We start from the raw sequence: 25,851 nt of genomic DNA on the forward strand, positions 1-25,851 counted from the left end.
CCAGAATGAGCAGGCAGCAGGTTGTGATATTGGGGAGGGGGTGTGGGAGGTGGAAAGGGGATCGTCTGTCAGATGGAGTGAGGGGAGGAGATGGTACGTGCCAGACCTGAAAAAGGGGCTACAGTGCAGGCTGAACAACAAGAGACAGAGCCCTGAGAGCACAGTCTGGGAGGAGGGGGGAATGTCTGCCTAGGGAACGGGGTGGCAACAGCCCTGATGTTTGGCATGTTTAGAATAGACCTGACAGACCACTGGTTAGTGCAGCAGGGGCTGGTCCTGCACTGGTTGGGAGTGGAGCCAGCTGTCCCTGATCACTGGCAGGCCCAGCAGAGCTAATCCATCCCACATTCCCGTGCTCCTGCCCTGGCCAGCACAGCAGCCCATCACATCTCTGCCTGGGAATGCAGGCCAAGATTTTTACAGAAGCCTTTGGTGATGCTTGAGGCTAACTTGGGATTTCTTTAAAGGGGCCTGAAGTTCAGGGCTCAGGCCCCACCATCTGAGAACTGGGCCTTTGAAGGGGATCCAGTCTGCTTCCCCACTCCAAAATCATGGGCTACTCCCTGAAATCAGAGCTTCTGCTTGTGTTACCTGTATTCCCCAAGCAGCTCAACTGATAGGGAGCCTGAGCCTCTCTTGAGCCAATTCTAAGCTATGAAGAGCATAGGATTGACATTATATATCCTAAAAGCAAAGCTCTTATTTGCTTCAAAGGGATTGCCCAGGTGAATGAGGCAGGAGCAGTCTTTCTGCAGCACCTAGCATGATGCAGTGCTGCACCATAACTGCGGTTCCTCACTACTACCCCAGTACAAATGACAAAGGGGTTTTGGATCTGCCTGAGCAGTCAGTGTAGGACACCTCCCCCCCCACTAGCCCCCAGGCTTCTCCTTAGCCTTGGGTGCCTCCCCACAGCCTCTCTGACCCACCTGGCTTTCAGGGTGTTGGAGAGCCGGATGCCGTCGGCCGCTCCACATATCTGGATGAGGTCACTGCGGGAGAGCTTCAGGAGGTCTGCTCCTGGGGGGGAGGGAAGGAGGACAGGTGTGGCCCCTCCAAATCCCTATGCAGAGCAACTCCAGGGGACTTCCTGGGGCACCTGCCTTGAGGAGGGAAGCCTCCTCCTAGCTGGAATTGAAGTGGACACATGGGGCTGTTTATTGCTGGGAGCAGAGAGAGGGCCTGAAGAGGAGCACCAGGTCCATGGGGGCTGAAGATACCAATCCAGCGTACCCAGCAGCATGGGCCTACCCCCTGCATCAGTTCACTAATCCAGGGCAGCAGGCAAGGATGGATCCTGCTGAGGGGTGGCTGCACCACATCCCGTTTATAATCAGGGGTTAGTGTCTGGGATGTGCCAGTGCTGGGGTCCACAGGGGCCAGAACTCTACCCCATCCCTCCCTGCATCAGGGCCTGCTCTAGGCTTCAAGTTAGCTGGGTTTCATCCATGCATCTCAGCACCTCTCTGGGACAGGCAAGTGAAAGCATCTCCTTAGCACAGGGCCAGACCTGTGTAGCTCAAACCAAACCTCAGCCTCCAACCTTCCCAGTGCTGGGACAGTCAGAGCTATGAAATCCTCCTCCCTCACTTCTGTCCCTCTTCATCTCATTGGCCCCAGAGGCCAGGGAGCACTCACCTGTGAAATTAGCCAACATCCGGCAGTAGCCCGAAAATCGGTTTCTGTGCAGCCACTGCTGGGTTTCCAGGATGGAGGCGCAGGGGCTGAGAGCCTGCAGAGGATGGGCAGAGAAGAGCACAAGCCTGATGTCTGGGGAGTGGGTTGGAAGAACATGGGATTGGCCTGAAGCACATGGCATGAGTTTATGGATGCTCAACCAGCAAGCATCAGCCCAGGGCTTGCCTTGTCCCTGAGGGAGCAGTGGTGGAGGCTGCCTCTCACCTTGCTGCGATGGCTTCAGCTCCACAGGCAGAGGCAGTGAGAGAGTAATGTTGGTAACCTCAAGCAACTTGTCATTGCCCCCTGCATCTGTCCCAGCTGGGACAGGAGCCCAGGGCTGGATCTACCACAAGATGCATGACTGAGGTGCCACCAAGCCAAGGGACCTGCCCCTCCATCCTGCCCTAGCCCCTCAGACAGGCCCTGTTTTCCTTCCCAATACCCTTGCTAGGCACAGTCTGTGTCATAGAGGTCCTTCAGAGGGGCGTGGGGGTGCTAAGGTTGACAGCAAGTTCAAGGCCATAGCAGGAGTGCTCATGGTGCAGCCCTATCAGATTCCAGTGAAATCTGTGAATTGTGCCAAACACCTTGTTACAAGGACACGAGAAAGGAAAGGAACAGGAGCAGGGCAGGAGCGTCTGCTCCCCCAGCGACAGTCTGTCTAGCTGAAACTGCTTGTAGCCCAGGACCTTTCCCCTGGTTGATACTGGGGTGGGTGATAGCTTCATGCGGCACAGAGGTAGAACCAGGGACTGGGTTTCAGTGCTTAGAGATGGGGGAGCAATCGGGACTCCTGGGCTTTCTGTCTAGCTTGCCCTCCCCTGACTGCATGCCAGGCTGAGTCACCGAATCTCTGCCTCGGTTTCCTCACTTGCAAAACAGGGGGCTAATGCCTTGTGTGACATTGCTGTTTGGGAAGAACTTTCTATCCTCTGTAAGTGGCAGGGGAAGGAGTTAGACCGTATCGTATCCACTCCCCTTCCTGCCACCAGAGGGCAGCCTTACCCAGCACTGGGCAGGGGGGTTAACCCACAAGCTGCAGCTGTGCTTAGGTGCTTACTTACCTCTGCTGTGCTCTCTGCATGACTGTCCAAGGCACAGCTGGGGGAGGAGCATGCCCTGCAGGGGAGAAGGGATGTACATTTATGTAGCCTCCTTAGCAGGCCCTGCAGGAGGGTGGGTGGTTGCTGGGGCCAAGAGGTCTCTCCAGCTTACCTTTCAGGAGTCAGCAGCTTGAAGGTGTGAGGAGAGGGCAGGCTGGGAGTAGCCGGAGGGCTGTGGGGACTGCTGGAAGCTTCTGGCCATGGGGCACACTGAGAATAGGAGAGGAAGAGGGTCAGGGGCTGGGTGGATTGCTGCTGTCCAGCATCACCTAAATGCAGCTGCATCTGGGGAAGAGCAGGGGACCTAATAGCCCACTCCATGCATCTGCTTCCTGGATTTGTAGTGTTGAAGACCTGCCTCATTGGGGTGTGTGGGAACTGTGGCTTGCTAATGGGCTGTCCTAGAGATCTCACAGCCCGAGAGCTTTAGGATCCTGGCATGGCTCTTTCCCATTTCTCACTTCCCTGAAATTTTGGAGACCTCCTCCCTACAGTACTGCCCCACGCAGAGAGCTTGGTTGCCTCTGAAATCGCAGTGGCTGGGCCCCACCTCTGTCAGTACAGTGCTCTCATAGGATGGCTGGTATTTCTCTCGCTCCTGCAGGCCCTGCTTCTCGATTTTCTCCCGATCAGTTTTCTGCTTCCTGTCCGCTCCCTTGGGCTGTGAAGCAAGCAGATACCACCCTGAGTCCACTCTCCATACCACTGTGCCAGCAGGGGTGGAGACACACATGTCAGAGTGCCATGGACAGACAGGAAGGAGCATCCTCTAGTCTAGTGGCTAGAATGCAAGGGGGAGGGTGGGGGAGAGAGGCAGGACTCCTGGGTTCCCTTCCTGACTCCAGAAGCAAAGGAGAGGTATAGCCTCTACTTATATCAAGGGACAGAGAATCAGATGGCTGGGTTCCCCCCGCTTGGCTTAGCTTTAAAATCCAAGGTGGGAAACCTGCCCCGGGCGTTGTTTCCTTAGTCGATGCTGCTTCTGTCCTGCCCCCAGGGCACAGGAAGCAGGCTGGGGCAGGGATTACCTTGAAAACCTTGACAAGGCAGCTGGCTGAGTGCAAATGCTCCATGTGCTCGCCCTTGTCATTGGCCTTGAATGTATCCACCTGGATGCGGAAGGGGACGCCCTTCTCGCCCCCATTCTTGCGTAGTGTGAACTCAGTACTGATGCAGTGAACCTGCCCAGAGGGGGAACAACGGGGAGAGGGGTAATCAGAGGAGCTGCCTGACCATCCCCCAGCCATCCTCCTCCAGCCAGGCCCCCCTGCCCTTACCTGGACGAAGACAGACGTCCGCTTGGTGGGGTCCCACAGGAACTCCACCGTGTTGAGCAGTGTAGGGTGGATGTGTGGCTCCAACATGCCAACAGAGAGTGGGATATCTGTGGGAAGCAGGCAGCAGGCTGAGGTGGAGCTGGTGCCAGGAAGAGGCAGGCAAGGTGCAGAGGGAGCCCAGATACCAAGGGGATGGGTGCAGGGCAGGTGCCTTGGTAGAACATTTAGGGGCATATGGTGGGTGTAGCCAGGAGCCTCCCTGCCTGGCCCCTTGCCATGCAGTAACTTGGGGTTCCTGCCATCTGCCTTGGTTTTACCCCCCATCACCCCACAGGCCTTTCCCCCAGCACAGCCACTCAGCACTTCTAGGCAGCCCCAAATTAGCTTTGCAGCCTCAATTTGGGCTGTAGGGAACGGGGGACATCCCGCCCCAGGGTCACAGCAGTTCCACCAAACCATGCTGCTTCCCCAAGCTAGGAATGGAACCCAGGAGTCCGGGCTCCCAGCCCTGTGTGCTCCAGTGGCTTCCAAGGCTAAAACCACTGTAGTCATGCCACTGCTGGTTTCTTCAGCATAAGAAGAGACAGCTTTTCCTGGGCTGAAGGCAGCATTCCCAGCACTTTTGCTACTCCACCTGCTCTGCTTGCTGCATAGCTCCCACCTTTTCATCCACCTTTACCTGGACAGAGGCATAAACATTCTGCAGAAGATGGACCAGGAGTCAAGTCAGATCCAAGTCACACAAACCCAGTCTGGCTTTTCTGTGCCCCCAGAGTCTATTCCCAGCTACGCACGAGTGCCAGTTCTGGTCACTGTCTTATCTCAGGGGAGCCCAGCCCTCCCCTCCCCACAGCTCCCATAGGGTCTTTGATAAATCTCAGAGGCTGCAAACAGACATCACATTGATCCTGGGATGAGCCATTTTAATCCTGTGACAAAGTGCAAGAGTACAGACATCCATGTCCTTTATCCCAGGATAAATACTAAAGTTTTCCAGATAAAATGTTAGTTTATCCTAGGGTATAGCTAAGTACATGGGCACAACTATCCTGGGACAGCCTTATTGAATCAAATGACAGAAAAGCGGCAGTGCATCCAGCCACTCACTAAACATTGATCAGAAGGGTAATGTATGCACATGACAATCCTGGGATATTTCTATTCTGGGATAAACACAGGCACAACTTATCTAGGGGTAAATGCAGTATCTGTTGCTAGCCAGAATTAAAATCATGGCATATATGGACTGGATCCTGGCTTAACTCTAGGATGCAAGGTGAACGCTCCTGGCTCTTGGGCAGTGGGAGGAAGCTGCCTGCAGGCTGTGTGATACCAGACAAGGGCCTCTGTACCCCACCTGATCCCCATTCAGTTTTTGTTGCACTGACACAGCCCCCTGCTCCCTTTCCTGCTTCAGCTGATGCCTGACTCACCAATATCCAAGATGCGGTCACCTGGGCGGTTCCACCTCCAGCCCTCCAGCTGCTGGTGTTCTGTGTACTGCAGACGCCGGTCGTGGAACACCACACGCACCACGCTCTGTGGTGGGAGGAGAGACAATGTTGTCAGGATCCAGTGCCAGCCTCAGCTACTGGTATGGCACCTGGGATGTGGTCCACAGGGCTCCCCAGACTGCAGCACAGGCCATTTTGTGCAGGTGTGTGGGTGATGGAACGGTGGCAGTCCCAACTGAGGCCAGCCACCTTGCCATGCTGGGGAGGACGTGGCCTCTGGGGAAGTATGAGGAGGAAAAACCCAGTGGCATGTGGCCGCAACAGTGGGAAATCCAGTGGATCAGAGCCCAGCCTCTGCCTGTCCCAGTAGTGCCATTTGTCTTCTCAGGGTCTCCTGCCAAGTGTTAGTTTTAAAACTTCTGCTTTTTCCTAGACAGCCAGACTGAAGCAGAGCCATCATGCAATGCCACCTGGAACAGACACTCCCCAGCTCCCTCCCTCCTCACCTTCAGCAGCTTGCGGCACTCAGAGAAGTCTCCCAGCTTGGGGTTGCACAGCAGCCGGATCTCATAGGACTGGCCTGGAAGAGAGTACGGAGCTGAGCCAGGAAGCCAGGGCTGGGAACTCCTCACCATGCAGGTGAGCAAGGGCCTTTTCCTGGGAGCAAAGGTAGGGCATGAGTCACAGAGCCAGAGGGGAGGGTCCCTGGGGGAAAGTCTTCACCAAACTCTTCTCTAGTCTGCAGGCAGCTCAAGGCCTCTGGGCCCTTGGGCTACTCGTGATCCCCTTTGAAAGGATGCAGGCAGGCTTGGCTTGAACAGCCAGCACCACAGGGGTGCTCATGCACCCATGATTGCCTTCCCCACGAGGGGCAGGAAGAGGGAGATGCAGGACCCCCCCACCCATGCCTGACCACAACCCACATTACTCACCTTGGTTCAGGTAAGTGAGGGTCTCCTCATGTTGCTTGATGGCAGGTGAGGTGGCGGCACAGAGCACATACTGGAAAGCAGGGCAGTGCAGCTCTGCTGAAGTGGAGATGTTGTTCTGCTCCTCCTGCTTCAGAAAGGGCAGCGCCAGGGGCTCCCTGCCGCAGAAGAGAGGGTGTATTCTGGGGATGCTGGGGGAGGGGGGGCAGCTTCCACTCCAGGACCCCACCTCCCAGCACTGTGGAAGGGACTGATCCTAGGTGTGGATGGTGGGAGCACGAGTCTCCCTTCCCCGTCCCCTACAGTGGGCACAGCCTGAAGAACTGAGCACAGGCCTGGGAACCCAGCAGTGTCAGCATCCTGAACTCATCCCCTCAGTCACGGCATGGATTTGTTCCTGTGCCTTTGTTTCCCCTCCCAGTAGCCCTGAGCACCCAAGGAGTGCTTATCTGAGCAGAATTAGGAGGAAGGGTTGGGCTACTTCACTCGAGTGTTGTGGACATGTCCCCCAACCAGCATGGGTCCCTCTGCCCTTTTGCATTAGGTTGGGAGCCACTAGGGAAGGATTCTGCCTTGATTCCTGGGAGGGGGACAGGGGCTGCTGGGAATTTCCAAGCTCTGCTTCCAGCCTCCCAGAGCAGATAGTGGGTACTTGGGCAGTGGTGGGTGGGGAGGTGAGGGGAGTCCACATGACTTTATTCCCCTCTAGTGGCAAAGCCCAAGAGGTGGCAGTGTGCTCTGTGTCACTGGAGATGAAACCACATGCATTCAGTTCTGGAGGGTGCAGGCTCAGTCCGTGATCCTGGCCCTTCCTGGGGTTCAGGAGGGGCACAGAAGGGCTCAAAGTCCCAGCCTCCACTGTAGTGTGGGAGTGCTCAGCCCTTCTGCACACTGCATCTGTGAAGCCAGAAGGCCCCATGTCTAACCTAGCTGTGGCTCTGCGTGGCATAAGGTCACCTGCATGCATAGCAACTGTGCCCAAGACAGCTGGGCAGGTCCGGGATGCTTTGGGGAAAAGCATACTGGTGCCCTGCCCTGCCCTCCTGCTGGGCTGGAATCTGCCAGCTGGATTGTCACAGATGGGTAGGAATCCATTGGGACCCCTGCTGCAGAGAGAGGTAGGAGAGGGGGAGCCTGCCCCTTAGAGAGGCCCCTGCTACAGGGTAGTTCCCCCTCCCCAGCCCGTTTGCATATCTGTAGCTTCCCAGAGACCCCAGCACTGAAGCTGTGCATGCGTATCTACTCTCATAACAGTCCTGCCTCCTTCTGAGACAGGATCTCACAGAAGAATTGACATCTCTGCTTCACAGAAGGGGAAACAGAGGCATGGTGGGGACAACTGGGCCAATGTCCCGGAGCTGGGAGTGTAGAATCCAGGTTCACACTTACCTCACTGGTACTGGCACTGTGGGAAACAGGACCCCATCACTGGCTGGCACCTGGGGGAAGGTCAAGGCGGGTGGTGTGAGGGCTTCTTACCTGAGCAGGTTGTTGCCAGAGCACGGGTACATCTCCCCTGGACCCGGCCAGTAGTGCTCGGGCTGGCTGTGCCAGAAAAGCATGGTCGGGCTGAATGGGTGGATCCTGGGATCAAGCGGAGAGCAGGTCCTGCAAGGCTGTGGAACGCAGCCCCTTGCACCTGCCTTTATGCTTACCTGGTGGGTGTGTGCAGGGAGCTGCACTCTGGGATTGGCTGGCATCCAGACAGGACTGAACAGGTAGAGTGGGGAGGGAGTGGTAGGAGGAGAGGGAAGGGACCTAGAGCCTTTCTCCTGCTGCTACCTGGTGCCGAATTGTACAAGAGACAGGCAGTTGTTGCTGGGGCAAGAGTGGACCATGCCAGGTGCCTCGTACTCATGCTGAGAGCCAGAGACAGGCTCCTCTTCCCTAATGATTAACTTCAGGCCATGGCCCTGGGGCAGCAGAGACCCAGAGGGAGGTGGCACAAGCAGGAAAACAACTCAAGGCAACTTCCCAAGGAGATCTTGCAGGGGCTGGGAAGGAGGGGGTTAACCCCCAACCAAAAAAAAGTGTGGTGGTGGTGAACGATTGCAGCTAGAAAGCAATGTAGGAAAGGGTCTCCCCTTCTTGCCCTCCCCTAAGCCAGCTGCTGTCCCTGTGAGGTCTGTGGTCTACCCTAAACGCACTGTGTGCATCTGGGATTCAGCCGGCCAGCCTGTGGCTTGTGCTATGATGTCCCCTGCTCATCCTTAGGACTGCAGCATATGCAGCCTCCTCTATGCCCACAGGTGCAGCACCCATGCGAGGGAGCCCCAGATGCCCAAAGTGCTGCTGAAAGCAGCCCAAGTTCCATGGGGTCTCCCTCCTGTCATGGGCAACCTGAAAATGCTTGTTCTTCTGGGCCTCACAGGGGGACTTTGCTGAGTCAGAAGCAAACAGTAGGTGGGTCAGCACATGTCTAGACCAAGCCAGGGCTTGGCTTTAGGGTAGCGAACAATAGAGGGTATTAGGCAGGCAGAGCCTGCCATGTTAGGGTCAGGCATTGTGCTGTTGACCTGCAGAGCATGGTGGTGGAGGTCAGAAGAAACATATTCCCTTTTACTGATGGGTAAACTGAGGCGAAGAACAGGGGAAGCCAGTGGCAGAGCTAGGAGTATGTCTCCCCAGTCTGATTACCCAAAATTGGGTGCTGCCTGGACCCACTGCGTACCTGCCCCTGACCCAAGACCCAAATCAGTCAGTTCTCCTGGGCACCACCCCCTCTCTTTTGGTCCCAATTCAGGGAGGACACTTAAGCCCTTGCTCTGGTGCTGAGCACAGGGGTGGATCTGAGTGTGCCCTGCAGAGCTGTCCTGCCTCTGGGCCTTAGGCCCTCCCTCCATGCCCCAGATCAGCCCCTCTATCCCAAATGCTCTGAGCCTTCACCTGCTTCCCAAGAGTGGGTGTGCTGGGGGTTGAGAGCTCTGGAAAACCTGAGTCTGAAGTGGGTCTTCCTCCCCTCAAGGCTGTGGGACAGCTGGCAGCTGGAAAGCTTTTCCAGGGAAAGTGTTCATCACAGGGTAGGGTGAGCTGAGAAGCAGGTGAAGAAAAGGGCAATAGACTATGCTTAAAAGTACAGTTGCAGTGAGGTGGTCAGGCTGCCAGCTGTGCCTCAGCTGCAAAGTCAGCACCAGCACAAGGAAGCATGTGAGCTTCACCACAGCAGCTGTGGAAAATGCAGCCCCGCTGGGACTTAGGAATCATTAGTGCTCCTTGAACAGCACAGCTTGGGCCAGGTAGAGGGCAGGAGCACTTCACCTGTACCAGCAGCTAGGGCAAAGCTCCCCTACATACATGCAGTTGTACCAGCAAAGCAGCATCTCTGCAGCATCCAGCCCTCTGTGAGTACAATGAGCTGCCTGGAAAAAGCCCAATATCCTAGCAGGGCTGCACTGGTCAGAGCTGACCCCATGGTGTGCCGGATCCCTGTGCCAGGAGAGGCCTATGGTAGAGACCTGGCCTCCGTCCCTTCTCTTCTGCACAGAGCTTTCCCATACCTCCCCTCACATCAGGAAAGAATTAAAATGAGGAAGTGGGCCTGGGGATGGGGAGCTGCTGATCCCCCCACTCCCTCCACTCCTCCAGGAACCTGGTTTACAGCAAACACTTCCAAGGGGTTTGTTGTGAAAACAGGTGCAGGGGTGGGAGGGAAGGGACCTTTGTTTCTGCTGATGGGACTTGGGTGGTGCAGGGGGAGGGAGTCTGTGGCCCAGTCCAGGGGCTGGCTGCCTGGCTGGAAGAGGGGCGAGGTGAGGGGGTGATCTGCAGGGCTAGGGTGGGACATGGCAGGGGACAGGGAAAAGATGGCTGCTTTTGCACTTTTCTACTGGGAGCTGAAATTCTTCTGTAAGAACTGGTGCCAGGGACAGGAGAGGCGCCCTGAGCAGGGGCTAGGGGTACCTCCAGCCTGATTTCCTCCCCACCTCCTCTCCACATCTGGGCAGAGGTTATAAGGTCCTGCACCCACTAGGCTAGGTCAGAGCAGCCTTGGGGGTGCCCTGCCTTACACTCCTGCTGTGATGGCCCTTCAGGGCTTTCATGGCACTGCAGAAAGGCTGGGGTGCCCTCCCCCGCCCTCGCTTGCTGTTTGCTCATTTCCTCCCATGGAAGGATCCCATCACACAAGGACAGGACCAGTATAGGGACATGCCAGTTCCCCATCCCCCGTGCCAGTTCCTCCCCACCCAGGTGCACTGCTGGTCCATGGGGTGAATGGAATGAGTGGCCTCCCTGTCACCTCCTTCCACCTGCCCAGCCCAGCCCAGCCCTGGCCCTGGTGTTTACACTGCACACAGCCTGGACAGTAACAGGGTGTCCCAGAAGTCTGGAGACACACGTATTTGGTGTCAAAACACAGATGGGCGGGAGAGGAGAGCATTTAGGAACGTGTGCAGCATTTGTCCCACTCCAAGTGTAGGGGGGAAATTGTCTGGGATCTGGGCAGATGTCAGGGGATTCAGATCCCAGGTAGCAGTGGGCTAGGTGTAGCTTGGAGGGGATCTTGGGGGATACCAGGCTTAGAGGGACCTTATGGTCTGCTCCAAGGGGGGGCAGGGCACCAAAGCAGTGACTCTCGAAGGCTGTGGAGATATCAGGGCACATGTTCTCCTTCGGGGTGCCTGGCTTCCTCAGCAATTCACACCCCAGTTCCAAGGAGCCCCGGGGATGGAGAAGCAGGGGCAGGCAGAGTACCAGTCTGTGCCTGGGGGGCACTGGGAGGCGTCTGTCCTGCTTCATGGGCAGGCAGTGCTGAGTCTATGTGGCAGAGACCACCCAGTGCTGAAGGGAGGGGGGGCGAGTGATCCACATGCCCAGCTTGCTGGAAGCTCTCTTGGCCAAGCAGCAGAGAGCAAAGCAAAGGGTTGGCTCATCTGAGACAATATTGGGGGCCTTGCACTGTATTGAGCTGCACATCAGGTGGGGGGAAGGGATTGTTACAAGCCATCTCTCCTGCCAAGGACCTATGGGGTGGGGTGACACTCCCCAAAAAGGCCACATCCAGGGAGCTACTTGTCAGGGTGTTGGCACAGGACCCAGGTCTTATCCTCCTCCCCCTACCCCCCCACCTGTTCCTGCTAACACTGAGCATGAGCTGTTTCAGTCATCTCCAAGCCCTCCAAGAGGAAGGGCTGCCTGGCTTCAGGCCACTCTCTTAAGCCCCCCTCCCTGCTGAGACCCCTTGCCTGGCTTTGGGGCATGTGGATCCTATCAGAAGTGACTGTCCAGCTGGGGCAAGACCTTCCCTGCTGGATGCTCAACAGAGCAGTGGTCAATGGCCAATGGCAGTCATGTGGAGAGACCAGCCCCCCACCCCCACCCCAATTGGTCCCTGTGGGGGTCAGAGCCCCATGGGGCAGAGAGCATACCTTGAAAGGTGCCTGCCACGGACTCCAAGAGGGACGGAGCGGAGGCTGGACCCCTAGCTCTTTGCCACTCAGGCCTGGCTGGCGGGTGGGTTCTCTCCTCCCAGCTGGCTTCCCCTAGCAGCAGTGACTCCTCCCTGGTCCCTCCAGGCTAGGCCCAGCCAGCTGTCCCTCTGGGTGGGGAAGGGGGAGCTGTTACGTCATGACAGGCCCAGGGCAGTAACGGCACTTGCCCTCTGTGTTTGCTGTACACAAGTCCTGCTCAGCTTGGCCCTGTTTCCAGTAAACATTCACCCTTGCAATGGTCCTGGGGCTAAGGGCTGGCACTTCAGGGCTTCGAACAATGCTTGTGGAGGGACCTGCATAGCTGAGGTCCTGGGAGCAACTTTGTAGGGAGCAGGGCTATTATTAACCCCTGATGGGAAGGACTAAAAAGTTGGCCAGGCAGGGCTGGGGCATGGCAGGGGTGTTTCCAACGGAAGGCAGCACAGGATACAGGGGGGAAGTGGGGGAGCTAATGGCCCAGGAGAGTCTGGAGTCCAGAGGTCAAGGTTTGTTATGCTCATTGCACCCCTTGCAGGACAGAAGAGACATTGCTGGATGCATCACTGCCTGCTCCATCCAGGATGCTGGACTCACGTGGAGCCTGTGGTTCTCTCTGTCTCCCGGACAGCCTGGCCCAAAGGCACCAGATGTGGCCCTTCTATGCCCTACAACAGGGGGGCTAAGCAGGCACCCTCCCACCTCCAAGTTTTCTTAATCCAGACCCAAAGTCTTCATCCAGCTGGATTGGACTCTGACCTGGGTCTTGGAGAGGAGAAAACGTGGGGCTGGATTTTTGGGCTTCCTGAACCAGATGTGAGCATTGATCTGTGAGAGAAGAAACCATGGGCCTAGAACTCTGTGCCAACCTGCAATGGATTCATTTCCCCTGCCTCCCCGCATCCCCGCTATCAGGTATTCAGGGCAAGTTCCATATCCAACGCTGTTTCGCACCATTAGCTCCTCAGCAGCCGGGATGCACTGGCAGCTGGCGGAGGGTTTAATGGAAACACTGGCGCAGAATGCGAGCAGCTAATTGGCAGTGGTAGTCCCCGTCTGTGCAGGAAAATGCCCGTGGCAGAGGGCTGCAGTTCTAGCCGGGTGAGCTCCAAGCTGGCCCTGGTCCCATCACCCCCATACCCATCCTCCTCATAGCTGCTGCAAACTGTGGGGGATCTTTCTCTTTTATGTCTCCCTGGGGCTTTGCTGCCTCCAGACAGGCAGTGGCACTGTTGTCTGCTACTTCTGGTGCCAGTGCAGTGCCCATCCTGGTGCCACCCCAATGCCCTTGCAGATTTGAGGCTGAATAGCAAAGAATCCCATGTAGTTTGTGGGGGTCTTACCCAAGGGGCATGTGATGCACACGCCTCACAAGGCACCACCCCTAAGTGCTCCCCTCTTCTGCATCACGCTCTGCCTATCACCACTGCCCTGTGTTCCTCACTGCTGGAGGCTGCTTCAGTGGCCCTTAATTAGGAGCAACTCACTGACCTCCCCTCTCCAAAGCACTAGTGCTTTCGGGCCCTGCTCTCCCCACATACCCTTTGTTAGTGCTTTCAGAGGTCAGTGAGTGGTCATGCACCAAGTGACAGGGGTTGGGTGTCTGCCTGGGTCTTGATGTTGGATAGACGGGAAGTGAGAAGGAACCTTGTGAGGGACTTGTCTGTGCTCCTGTATAGCCCTGGCCAGAGAAATTCACCAGAAAGCCCAGCACCAAGCCCAGTTTTCAACTGGGAGGGTGTGTACTGGATGCATATGGATGTCTGAGGTGAGAAGAAGTCCATGTGTGTGTGTGGGGGGGGTGTGCACTCGCACACCTACATGTGCTCCTGGTGAAGTGTGAGCCTTGGTGTATTAATAGATAAGTATAAATGTGTGTGCATGGAGGGCTCTGTGTGTGTGGGTGTGTGTATAAATCCTAGCTGGGTTTGAGCTCTCAGTCTTTCCTTTATCTATTCCATCTTGATCCTGGGTGAGCAGGGAAGATGCAGATGATGAGCTCCTGTCTACCTTCAGGCCTCCCTCCCTCCCCCATGCTGGTGCATCTGCATCTAGAGAGCTGGGCTGGAAATGGTGCCTGGCATCTGGCTTTCCCTCCCCCGTGTTTTGTGTGTCTCGCTCTCTCAGACAGAGAGGTGGGGGGGAGAGTGGGGGGAGCTGGTATTTTTAATGGGAAAAATAATTAAACTGAAACCACTGCTGACTTCCCTTTGCTTTACAGTTTCTCTCCATTGTTTGCAAGTTCCCTTGAGGAAGTGGACATAATTAAGCCAAGGGGAGTTTGGGTAGGGACAGCCTGTCTCTGTGGAGTACCACTGGGCTGTGGAAAACCTCTCTGATGGCCTGGACTTGCATGCAGGGCCTGGACTTTTGGGAGGACTGTCTACCTGCCTGGAGAACTGTTTAGGTTAGCAACAGGGAAAAAGTGTGATTCTGTGGGTAGGGCATTGGCCTGGCACTCAGGACACCTGGGTTCTGTGTTCAGCTCTGCTGCTCACCGAGCAAATCATCTCCTTTGTTTAGACTACATGCTCTTTTGGGCAGGGCCCTTGCTGGGGTGGCACAGCTCCTGGCACATAGGGGACTCTCAGGCAACAAGAATAAAGCTTGGGAGAGGGGGGGAAGACAGAAGATTACACCGCATACTCTTATTGCTGAGGCAAATGCTCCTGGATCTGCTCCCCATGCCCCAACCTAGTAAGCTAGTGGGGTGAGGCAGTCACTCTGCAATGTCCTCTTTGCAGCTGCTCTCAGCATGCCAGCAACCAAGTCCTTGAGGCCACCGAACGACCCCCACCCAGAGGATGTCCTGAGGAGGACACAGGCCCTCTCCTCTCCCCCCAAGATCTCTGGGTGCCACATTAACAACGCTTGGCCCCTGCCACCCCGAGCTGGCTTTGCACTGGTGACTGCAGGAATGAGCCTCCCGCCTCACAGCTCCAATGCTTCCTCAAAGCTTAGGTCACCCTCCCTGCAGGCTTCCAGGCCTCATCTGGCTTGGCCTGGTTGGAGGTACCAAGCAGCTCAGGTCACCCTCCCTGCAGGCACCCAGGCCTTGTCTGGCCTGGCCTGGATGGAGGTGCCATGCAGCTGCCTGGCCTGGCTTGCTGCCTTTTCTGAATTGATGCGCTGGCGGTCAGTGCTGGAGCAGGCCGGGGAGACCTGCACCAATCCTGGGCCTAGCGTGCATTCCCTGCTCGGTGGCTCTAGCACAGTACATGGAGGCAGAAGGCACACAAGGCAACTCTCACCGACATGAGCCAGTGGTCAGCCTGCAGCCAGAACTGGCCGCTGCCCAACCAACCATGACCAAAGCATGGACCCGGCAAGCTCCCTGACTGGTGCTGTCCTAGAAGAGAAGCTAGCTTGCCTGTTACAGATTAACCCCAGTGTCCACTGAAGCACCTGCTGCCTCTGGAGACTGTAAGAGGAGTGAAGGACAGAGAAGAGCCAAGAACAACACCGTTGGGCCCAAGCAGCCTCAGCCCCAGGCGCTTCATGGTAACTCCTAGCCCGCAGGGCCCAGGCTGGCTCCAGTAGTTCTGCTGCCCCTAGTGACTCCCTCACCCCAGCTGGCCTGTTGCTTCTGATCACTGTTCTCTGTACCTCTCCTCAATGGGGAGGTGAAGAGGCTTCAAAAGACCAAGAACAATTAACCTTTTGTGGGGTCAGTGCCATCCCTGTGCTTGTCTGTCATTAGCACCCAGGCATCCCTGATGGTCCTCAAGCAGCTGCTTCATGGTTCATTGCTGACCTGTAGCTGGTGTACCCGGAGCCCATTGCACTGTCTCCGTCTCAGCCTCAGCTCCCCTCCTCTCCCTGTTCCCTGGCAGAGGGAGCTGGGGGCAGCTGGCAGGGTTGATTAGCTCATCTCCCCTAACCCTGTGAAGCTATTTCTAGTGGCAGGCATATCCCATTGCCAGCAATTACTACATGGTTGCATGTTCCCTAGACCTGGGGCCTTGCTTTAAGGCTGTCAGCTCTTTCTCTGGAGACAGGGGATGGTGTGAAGACTGAGCAAATATGAAAGCTGCCAGCAGTGGAGATGCAAGGAGCAGCAGGTGAGGGGCCAGGCCTGGAATGTGATGCACGAGCAGGGTTGTTTCCCACAGTGCACCAGCCCCTGTGCAACATGAGCTAGATAGGGATGGAGCTAGGCCACAGCCTTCTCTGTGCTTTTGGGGGTGAGGTCCGTTCCCCCTGCCACTGGGTCAGAGCAGCCCTTTCTCTCCCTCTAGTGGCTGTCCTGTGCTGCAGTGGCCACTGTGCTTGCAGACCTGGGCCTGCAGCATGGACACAGGGAGAGCCTCTAGGCTGCCTCAGTTTTACTCCAGGGGTGGGCAAAATGCAGGCCGGGGGCCGGATGCAGCCCGCCAGGCCATTCCATCCAGTCCGCGGGGCCCCTAAAAAATTTAGAAAATTAATATTAATCTGCCCTGGGCTGCCTGTCATGTGGCCCTCGATGGCTTGCCGAAACTCAGTAAGCGGCCCTGTGCCCAAAATAATTGCCTGCCTCTGGCTTATTCCCTGCAGCTCCTGGCTTGCCCAGGGTCATCCCTCCAAGGCATTGTGATCTGCTTGCTCTGCTCAGGAGCAGCAGGGCTCAGAACAGCAAAGTAGCCCCAGTTGGCTGGGAAGCAGCCCAGCATGAATGGGGTCTGGGTTCTGCACCCAAGCCTGGAGGCTGCCAGGATTTGACTCTTTCAGGCTCCCTAGGAGAAGCCTCCTCCCAGGCTTCCATCAGGCTTTGGATGAAAGGGCTGAAGCCCAGAGTCAGCCTACCCTTGGGAGTATGTGGAGGGCTGTGGCTGATCTCCCCAGAAGCTGCCTGGCCCCACACTTGATAAGCAGCCCCTGGGTCCAAAATCAGCTGGAAGAGAAACCCAGATCTTTCCCCTTCCACCGGACCTGGATACAGACATGAGCAAACTGGGCATCTGCCCAGGACCTGGACAGAAAGCGGGCTCAAAAATGAAAAAATAATTACAATTGCAAACAAAGTTTTAATATTCCACATATATGGTACTGGCAATGTTATCAACTGAGAACAAACTATTTAAACACATCGATACCACAGATGTGATAAAGACTTTTGCAACAAGTCTGATTATTATTATCATTATCTCTGGTGAAGAGAGGCCCGATACTAAAAGTTTGCCCGGGGCCACCAGGAGCCTTGGTACGGCATGCCTTCCACTTCTCCAGTGAGTTTCAGGGTAGTGGGGATCCAGGGCCTACAGCTGTTTACTACCCTTCAGCCCTTTTTCTGGTCCCCTCTGGCTCAGATCATGCAGTTGGGGTCCCTTCCAGGAGCAGATAAAAGAAGCATCTCCACAAGGCAGGAAAAGTGCCTTAGAAGTGGATGCAGCTGGTCAGATATCTGTATCCATCGGGGCTTTTCTCCATCTCACACACACACACATGCCAAGCTGAAGCTCATAAAGTGATCCCATTCTGGAGCTGTAAGGCCTTTGGCACATGGGATCACTTGGAATGCCAACCTGCCATGCCACTTGAAGTGACCTGCCTCTGCTATGCCCTAGCCGGGGGCCAAGCACCCTGTTTTTATTCACCCTGAGGTTTTCCAGCTCCTGAGCTGGAGGAAGCAGTAGCTGGAGGATATGGTGATTGTTTTGCTGGGCCCTGCTTGCCTGGCACAGTAATCAGGGAATCTCCTTGACTTGCAGCTTTCACTCCCCACCACTGCTTCCAGCACGTGGTTTTACTCCCATGCCCTGGTGCCTGCAGCTGCCCCATAGCTTGTATGGCTCTGACAGGTGATGTGGGAGAGCCCAACCCCTTTCAAAGCAGGGAAGGTTGCTCTATTAATAATCACTCCCTTAGATGCAGTCACAGCTTTAAGGACTGCATACTTCACTGATGATCCATGCTTCATCATCAGTAGCCTTCCCACACGCAGTTAAAGGAACCTGCAAGAAGTGGGGAGGATAACCTTAAAGCTGCCTCTTTAGTCAGACTTGGAAGGTGAATTTTTCTTGTTGGCTTGGACTTTCCACCTGTGAGGGCTGCACTGGCCCTGGCTTGACAGGAGGATTCCTGGGAAGACTTGGATAGGTGACTTTGGGGTCTTTTCCCTGTTACCAGCTCCCACAATCCCATTGTGAACTCACTGTGTTCTCCTTCTAGCCCCAGCTCCAGGGGACAGGGTACTGAAAAAAATCTGGTTCAGTCCATCATGCCAAAGTCAGTGTCGTGGGGGCAGATGGCAGCTGAGAACTGGGTTCTGTATGGCTCAGAATGCCAAGACACAGATTGCTTAAGATCCCAGGGGTGGGTTGGGGGGGAATCCCTTGCCTCACTGAGGCCTTTCCTCATTCTCTCATCCTGATTCATTAGCCCAGGCCTCCCCATTTCTGACCTGATGGCGTGGCCAAGCCCAGCAGTCTCAGGAAGGCCATGCGATTGCACCTACGGGAACACAGAGCATCCAGGGCTTATGCTCCCACCTTCATCCAATGCTGATGAGGTGGATTGGGAGCACAGTGGTCCAATGGGGAGGGCATGGGGCTGGGACTCAGGAGAGCAGCGCTCACTCCCAGCTCCTGAAGACTCCCTCCCCGTCTCTGTTCATGGAGCCATTCTCCTGGCCTGGGACTAGTTCAGTGCCACCTCAGGGTTTGGAGGCTCACAGTCATGGCAATCAGATGGTGAACTCTGGAACAATGACTGTCTCTTGTTCCATGCCTGGGCAGCACAGGCTGCAATGAGGCTGTCATCTCAGCTGGGGCCTCTGGGTGCTCCCATAATACACACAGTAGTTTGTTCTGCTCAGCTTTTCCTTCTTCCACTGCCCTCTCTATGGAGTCATTAATACCAGCCCTGTGCTTAGGCCCATATGAAGCCCTCAAAGGAAGAATAAGGGTTAATGGGGGGGACACCTGTGTAGGTTGGTGCGTTATTGCTGGTCTCAGGGGAGTGCTGGGGGTCAGGCAAGCCAGGGTGGTGTTGTGAGGGTCTCGGGTGTGTGGGGACTGGCAGGCTGGTGTGTTATTGCAGGGTCTCTGGGGAGCCAGTGTGATGGTGTGGGATGTTTGGGGATTCCTAGACCCAGCCAGGCTGGTGTGGTGTCTGGGGGGTGGGGACAGAAACCTGGCAGGGTGGGTGTCCTTCCTGAAGGTGCTGGGAGCCTCGCTCCATAAACGTTGAGGGTCCTTGCCTGCCATGAGCGGAGACCCTTTTTTTCTCCCTTTCACATTACCTACGGGACATAGATCCGAGTGCCTGGAACCCTGCTGTTCTCCAGCCATTTCCTCTTGTGTGGGGGGCCGAGAGGACCCTGTTCGTTCACCTCTTACCTCCCCCCTATTGCCGTCCTACGGCCACTCCCCTCTCCTCCCTTCTCCAGCTGCTGTATCCTTGAAGCTGCATTGCAGTTTCCAGGCAGTGGGTAATAAATCCGTGCATGACAAACAGCAGCTAAATATAGTCTCAGCTGAAAGCTTTTGAGACCTACACACACCTGCCCGGCACAGGGGGAGGAGATAGGCATCATCAGAGGCCTGTGACGTTGGCTGTGATGCAGCCTCAGAGCAGCACCAGTGAATGACCCACTTCCATTCCCACTGGGCTTGGTCCATGGGGAGGAAACAGCACCCTCCCTCACCTGCACACAAGGAGGGGAAAGGGAGGAGGCCCTGGCTGATGGTGGATGTCTTTGAGGTTTGTATGGGGACTTTGGAGCTGGGAAAGTGGGAGCTGTGGTCCCCACCCCAGAGGTATCATTTGTCTGAATCCAAATCTGCTGGGCCTGGCTCAGTGTGCCTCTCCCAATCTAGCCAGGAGAAGGTGGGCTCTAGTCACTGTCCATGGGGGCTGAATCTGTGCCCAGGCCTGCGAAGAGATCAAACAGCTCCAGGATCCCACCCATGATTCTCTGATTTCCTATTGAGGGAAAACTCACTAGAGCTTTCCCACCTTGAATGGCCCCGGTGCTTTCCCAGCTGCACAGGTTCTCTTGAGTCAGGAGGCCCAAGCTGCCTGCCTGTCCATCTATCTAAGCCCTATAGCCATAGGAACCCCTCTCTCCAAATCGGTCTCTTCATCCATCACCAGATCTCTTTTCCTCTAGCACCAATGAGAGCTCTTAGCAGCTGGCAGTTGACAGTCTCTCACGGCAGCTGCTGTGGTATCAATAAGCCTCAGCCTTTTGCCTCCTTGCCCCACTGCATCCCACTTGGAGGTCAAGCCCCACAACCCATCCCCACATCCATGTCGTGTCCTGCCCATGGCCACCATGCTCTCAGCCTTCAGATGACTAGTTTGACGGGGATAAGGAGACACCCACTCCTCACTCCTTGCCTGCACCTCAGAGCTAAAGAATGAAACATACCTAATGGCCCTCCTTCCTGAAAACACAGAAGGGGGGGATCAGAGAGCTCCCTGGAGGGGCAAATGACCTTCCTCCCTTTATATGTGCATGGGTCTAGGCCAATAGTTAATGGTTTTGGTTCACTGCCTGAACCCCAAGAGAATAAATCATGGAGCAAATCATGAAGCAGATCCTAAGAAATCCATTTCTAAGCACTTGGAGAAGAAGGTGATTAGAAACAGCCAGCCTGGATTCACCAAGGGCAAGTCATGCCTGACCAACCTGATTGCCTTCTATGATGAGATGATTGGCTCTGTGGATGTGGGAGATGGGTGGATGTGGTGTACCTTTATTTTAGGAAGGTTTTGATATGGTCTCTCACAATGTTCTCGCAGGCAAGCTAAGGAAGTATGGGCTGGATGAATGGACTGTAAGTTGGATAGAAAACTGGCTGGAGCATCAGATTCAGAGAGTAGTAATCATTGGCTTGATGTCTAGTTGGCAGCCTGTATCAAGTGGAGTGCCCCAGGGGTCGGTCCTGGGACCAGTTTTGTTCAATGTATTCATCAACAACCTGGAAGATGGCAAAGAGTGCACCCTCAGCAAGTTTTCAGATGACACCAAGCTCGGGGGGAGTAGTAGATATGCTGGAGGGTAGGCCTAGGATTCAGAGTGACCTAGACAAATTGGAGGACTGGCCCAAAAGAAATCTTGTGAGGTTCAACAAGGAGAAGTGCAAAGTCCTTCACTTTGGACGGAACAATTCTCTGCACTGGTGCAGGCTGGGGGATGACTGACTGGGCAGCAGCTCTGCAGAAAAGGACCTGGGGGTTATAGTGGACAATTAGCTGAATATGAGCTAGCAGTGTGCCCTTGTTGCCAAGAAGGCTAACGGCATACTGAGCTGCACAGGTAGGTTTGTTGCTAGTAGGTCAAGGGAAATGATTATTCTCTATTCAGCTCTGGTGAGTCCACATCTGCAGTAATGTGTTCAGCTTTGGGCCCCCCACTACAGAAAGGATGTGAACAAATAGGAGAGAGTCCAACGGAGGGCAACAAAAATGGTGAGGGGGCTGGGACACATGACTTATGAGGACAGGCTAAGGGAGCTGGGCTTATTTAGTCTAGAGAAGAAGAGACTGAGGGGTATTTAATAGCAGCCTTCAACTACCTGAAGTGGGGTTCAAAAGAGGATGGAGCTAGACTGTTCTCTGTGGTGGCAGATAACAGAGCAAGGAGAACGGTCTCAAGTTGCAGCAAGGGAAGTTTAGGTTAGATAATAGGAAGAATTTTCTTACTAGGAGGGGAGTAAAGCACTGGAACAGGTTACCCAGAGAAGTGGTGGAATCTCCATCCTTGGGGGTTTTCAAAACCCGGCTGGACAAAGCTTTGGCTGGGATGATCTAGCTGGGGATGGTCCTGCTTTGAGCAGGGGGTTGGACTAGATGACCTCCTGAGGTCCCTTGCAACCCTCATTTTCTATGATTCTATGATTCTATAACTTCGGGTTCACCCAAACCCATTTTTTTTTAAATTTTCTTGGCAAAATGCAAACAAAAGCTCCATATGGGTTGAATGAATCATTTTAGTTGACCCTAAGCCACAGCTTTTGTTTAGTCTAATTTTCACATTCTTTTTTTACACCTCTCCCATTTCACTAAATAAGAAGTGGAAATCATTCATTCTGGAAAATGTTGGAGGAAAAAATGTTTTTATTTTCCTGATTTTTTTTTTTGGCCCAAATAATTTAGCAAACTTGATCCTAATGTAGGAATGGTTTTGTTTCCTCCCACAACTGCATTTTTTCACTGCGTAAGCTGTTCAGCAAAAAAAAATTCACCCACCTCTATACAAAACCCTCACTAGTCAGTTCATTCTGGAGCTTAGGACAAGGGTAGCTTCTGTATGTGGTATGTGGCAGCTCAGGGAGGGACTAGAAACCAAAGCAACCAGTCAGGCAGGGAGCATGGGGCATAGAGCAGAAAACAGAGTATGAGATCAGGCAGAAGAAGGGGATGGGAGCCCAGGGCTTATGCAGCACACCTACCAAAAACTTGGCTCCTATGGTCTAGGACAGGGTAGCCAAGCTGTATACCCCAAGTGGCACTAGTAGCCTCTGTGTAGGTCATGCAGCAGATTGGAGAGGGAACAGCTGCAGATGGGACAGGGAGCAGAAAACAGTGACAGATGAGGCATGAAGCATGGGGCAGGAAGCAGAAAGCAGAGCAGAAGAGGCAGCAGAAAGGGATCAGAGTGCCACTTGGAGACAGTGTGGGGCTAATTTGTGGCATGTCTGCCAAAAAGGTTGGTCCCCACTGGTCTAGGAGGCTCCAGGACTCTTCACTGGTGCTGACTAACATCCATTAGTATTGCCCCCTATCATTCCCATTTGTCTAGAGACTCCATGTCCCCTGGCAGGCAATGCCTTGGCCTCCATTATATACATACTTGTGTCCTGTCTTGGATGGAGGGTGGCACTGCAACTGACCTGGGAGTGCTTCATGGCCAGGGAAGGTTCTGCTAGTGTGGGACCCTGTAGCATCTCTTCAGCAACCCAGCTACTACGAATATGTCACATTTGCTGTCTGCTCCTCACAGGATAGAGCATCATGTCCAAGGTCTTGGTCTTTCTCTTCAAGAAACCCTGTGGCCTGAGTCCAGGCACTCCATGGCCTTGCTGGCTGACTTTAGTGGCTGCGGTGGTGCAGCAATAAGGAAGAAACAAGATCTGTGGGGTGTTTGGGAGGGATGGGAGATGAGTTTTGAGGCTTCAGATGCCCTTCATCAGGGTTGGGAATGGAGCAGTCACTCTCCCAGCTACATACAAGTTCGAGCACTTGCTTTAGTTTGGCCTAATTATGTTAACAAATCTGCCCACTTCTCTGGAAAAGGAAGTGGGCAGTTAGCACCTGTGAAGCAAAGAGAAGTTAACAGAGAGGAAAGGGGAGTTATATAATGAGTCATAAAATCAATGTCTCTGTTCCATCCATGGTTTTTGGTGTGCAGCTAAGTTATGAATTTTATTCCCAGGCCCATAGTGTGCAGGTCTGCCTTGAGGACAACGCTGGTGAGGTCAGACAGAGTGGGTGGTTGGTGAGAAATGTTTTTTCATCAGTGATAGGCCATTTCTATCCTCTCATTTTCCTTGGGGACTTCAGCCTGGGGCCTAGTGCTGGGCTGGTTTCATGCATAGGGTTTCCCAGAAGCTGTTAGGTGCAATGGATGAGATTTATCATGCACTGGCACAGGCATGTGTAGATGCCACTTGTTCTGAAGGCTTTCTTAGGGGAGTGTGGATCACAGTGGCAGTGAAGATGTGTTGGTGAGGCACAAAGAGGGAACTGGATGGCGGGGGTGGGGAAGATGAGTTGAATGGTTTTGCAATTGTTTTGGCCTAACCTGGTTCCCTTTCGTCTTTGTTGTTTAGTGGAGAGAGTGCTCCTGAGGGTGAGTTTGGCAAGGTTGGGGCAGTTGTTTGAAAGCCAGAGCAAGGGATGGAATTTCCTGAAAACTGTCCCCCCATATTTCCCTGCACCCCCATCCCAGTTCACTGTCAAGGAGCCTAAGCCCCTCTTCCCTCTACTGTGACCCAAGGGCACCATATGGACCTCCATTGACCTTATCCCCTGTGGGTGGAAGGGTAGACTGAGAGGAGTTCCTGGTCCCCACCATAGGCCTCAGTCTTTTGCTGGCCTCATGGCTGTCCAGTGCATGGGGCCTTCTGTGAATCAGGTGAGGAAGTCCATGAGACCCTAAGGCATCCTGAACCAGACAGAAAAATCAGGGTGAGAGCAGGGTCCTGATAGGAGTTAGAGCAGGGGCACTCCTACCCTGTCTGCCCTCCTTTGGCCTTTCAGTTACCCTCATCTTTACCCCATAGGTCCTGTTCTTCACCCACAGGCAGCTCTCATGCATCACAAGGGAGGACATGGCCGAGGGTGGGGGGGAGCAAATAGCCAGTCTAATGCTGATATAGAGGTCTGATCCCCTTGCAGAGGGGGTTGCATCCTGCTTTGACTGGGGACAAAGTCAGGCTTTCCTCCAGCTCCAGCAAATACTGTCAGTACTGAACGAACAACCCAAGAGCACCAGCTACAGACTCAGACACTGCAGAGGGGGAGCTATGCCAGATGGGACATGCAGCTGGCACCAGGCTTAAAACCAAGGCTGGGGCCAGTCTGGGCACCAATCCATTCCTGGGACTGTCAGTCTGTGTTGTTCTGCACAATGCCAGCAGGGGGTAGCAGTGCCCCAGACACAGGTAACTGGACTAAACCCTGGACCCATGCAGGAAAGGGCAAGCAAGGGTGGGTGAGTGGAGTGGGGTTTGCTAAGGTGTGTAAACGAGACTGAGGGTATGAGTCCCAGTGACCTTTCTGTGCCCAGTGCCCCAGTACTGCTCTTTGCCCTCATTTCAAGTAAATACCCCCATCCCCCAAATCTCCATCCCTTGTGTTGCCCCTTTTAGATGTCTTAGTCTCAATTGACGTCTGAGGTGGGCCACATTTTAGAAGTCTCCCTAGCAGGGTTATGTTACCTACCTAACCTTGGTTGGGGCAAAACACAGTCAGGGTGGGAGCTGGGGAGAGGGCCCATTTGATGCCTGGCTTTGCTGTGTTATGCATAAAAGGCTTCTCTTAGAGCCTCACAGCAGGGGCCTGCAAGGTTACCAGGTTCATTCATATGTTGGGAGCAAAGTCAGTGGAAGCTCTGGGCTAGGACATCTCCTGTGAATGGGAAAACAATGCACTTTGACAAGCTGCAGCTGGGGGGGAAGGAACATCTGTGACCTCCAGAGCCCGCAAGTGGAAAGTATTTACTGCCTTTTGCCTTTCCACTCCCAGCAGGCTGGACTTATGGATGTAGGATACCTTCAGCCACCAGATCTCAACCCCCCAGCACAAGGTGGGTATCCATATAGCTCCTACCTTGAGTGGATTAAGGGCACTGCCTGTCACAAAGCTGGTGACCTGTGGAGTGAGCTTGACATCATGAAAATCTAGCACAGCTAGGAACATCTTCTTCATCCCAGCTTAACAGTATTTAAAACAAAATGCCCCAGATTGTCTCAGAACTGCCTAGGGCAGCTGTGGAGTCTCCTTCACTGGGGAGCTTTGAGGAGAGGTGGGACAGGGGCCTATCATGGACAGTTTAGGAGCAGCCAGTCTGGCACCTGTGCAGGGAGTAAAGTGGTAGCCTAGAGGACCCAAGGAGAACAACTATATTTTCTCACATACAGCTTGCGCTTTTCCCTCAACTGTAATGAGGCCCAGACCAGAACCCTGGACCGAGCAGGTTGCAATTGGGAGATCAGGGGTAAGTCATCCCAGAGAGGCTGTGAAATCTCCATCCTTGGAGGCTTTTAAGGCCCCAGTAGACAAAGCCTTGGCTGGGATGATCTAGTTGGGAATGGTTCTGCTTTGGGCAAAGGGTTAGACTAGATGACCTCCTGTGGTCCCTTCTAACCCTAATTTTCTATGATTCTGTCCCCTGAATGGGTGCCACCTGCAACAAGCCCAGAGCAGCACCCTGATCCCAGCTTGACTGAGTGAGGCATTCAGGGCAGCCAGTTCTCTGAAGCCACAGGCAGCAGGCCCTACCCATGCCGGCCCTTAAAAGCCAGGTGCAGCTCATATTCTCCTTGTTCAGGCAAAGGTGAAAGCTCTTGACACAG

The 25,851-nt window shown here is 54.5% G+C and overlaps 2 protein-coding genes across 3 annotated transcripts in view; one reads left to right on the forward strand and one right to left on the reverse strand.

The window, feature by feature from the left end:
* LOC102372382 (transcription factor CP2-like protein 1) overlaps positions 1-8,180 on the reverse strand; it is a 13,664-nt gene extending 5,484 nt beyond the window's left edge. Inside the window, exons 1-13 of one of the 2 annotated variants that reach the window (XM_025202914.1) lie at positions 8,099-8,180; positions 7,833-7,882; positions 6,447-6,601; positions 6,021-6,094; positions 5,494-5,599; positions 4,740-4,760; positions 4,061-4,167; positions 3,812-3,964; positions 3,334-3,444; positions 2,896-2,993; positions 2,745-2,799; positions 1,639-1,732; positions 930-1,020 (exon numbers count right to left, since the gene is read on the reverse strand). In XM_025202914.1, coding sequence (XP_025058699.1) covers positions 930-1,020; positions 1,639-1,732; positions 2,745-2,799; positions 2,896-2,993; positions 3,334-3,444; positions 3,812-3,964; positions 4,061-4,167; positions 4,740-4,760; positions 5,494-5,599; positions 6,021-6,094; positions 6,447-6,601; positions 7,833-7,882; positions 8,099-8,143 — 1,160 coding nt within the window. In that variant the 5' untranslated portion in view covers positions 8,144-8,180. Of the gene's footprint in view, positions 1-929; positions 1,021-1,638; positions 1,733-2,744; positions 2,800-2,895; positions 2,994-3,333; positions 3,445-3,811; positions 3,965-4,060; positions 4,168-4,739; positions 4,761-5,493; positions 5,600-6,020; positions 6,095-6,446; positions 6,602-7,832; positions 7,883-7,922 lie in introns of both variants that reach the window. The other variant, XM_025202913.1, reaches the window with a different exon arrangement.
* An 11,229-nt stretch (positions 8,181-19,409) lies between these two features.
* STAC2 (SH3 and cysteine rich domain 2) overlaps positions 19,410-25,851 on the forward strand; it is a 37,453-nt gene continuing 31,011 nt past the window's right edge. The window contains 1 exon segment of the mRNA XM_006022596.2: positions 19,410-19,528. Within this exon segment, the coding sequence (XP_006022658.2) occupies positions 19,412-19,528 (117 nt within the window). The 5' untranslated portion in view covers positions 19,410-19,411.

The sequence above is a fragment of the Alligator sinensis genome, unplaced genomic scaffold (assembly GCF_000455745.1).
Source record: "Alligator sinensis unplaced genomic scaffold, ASM45574v1 scaffold886_1, whole genome shotgun sequence".
Lineage (NCBI taxonomy): Eukaryota > Metazoa > Chordata > Crocodylia > Alligatoridae > Alligator > Alligator sinensis.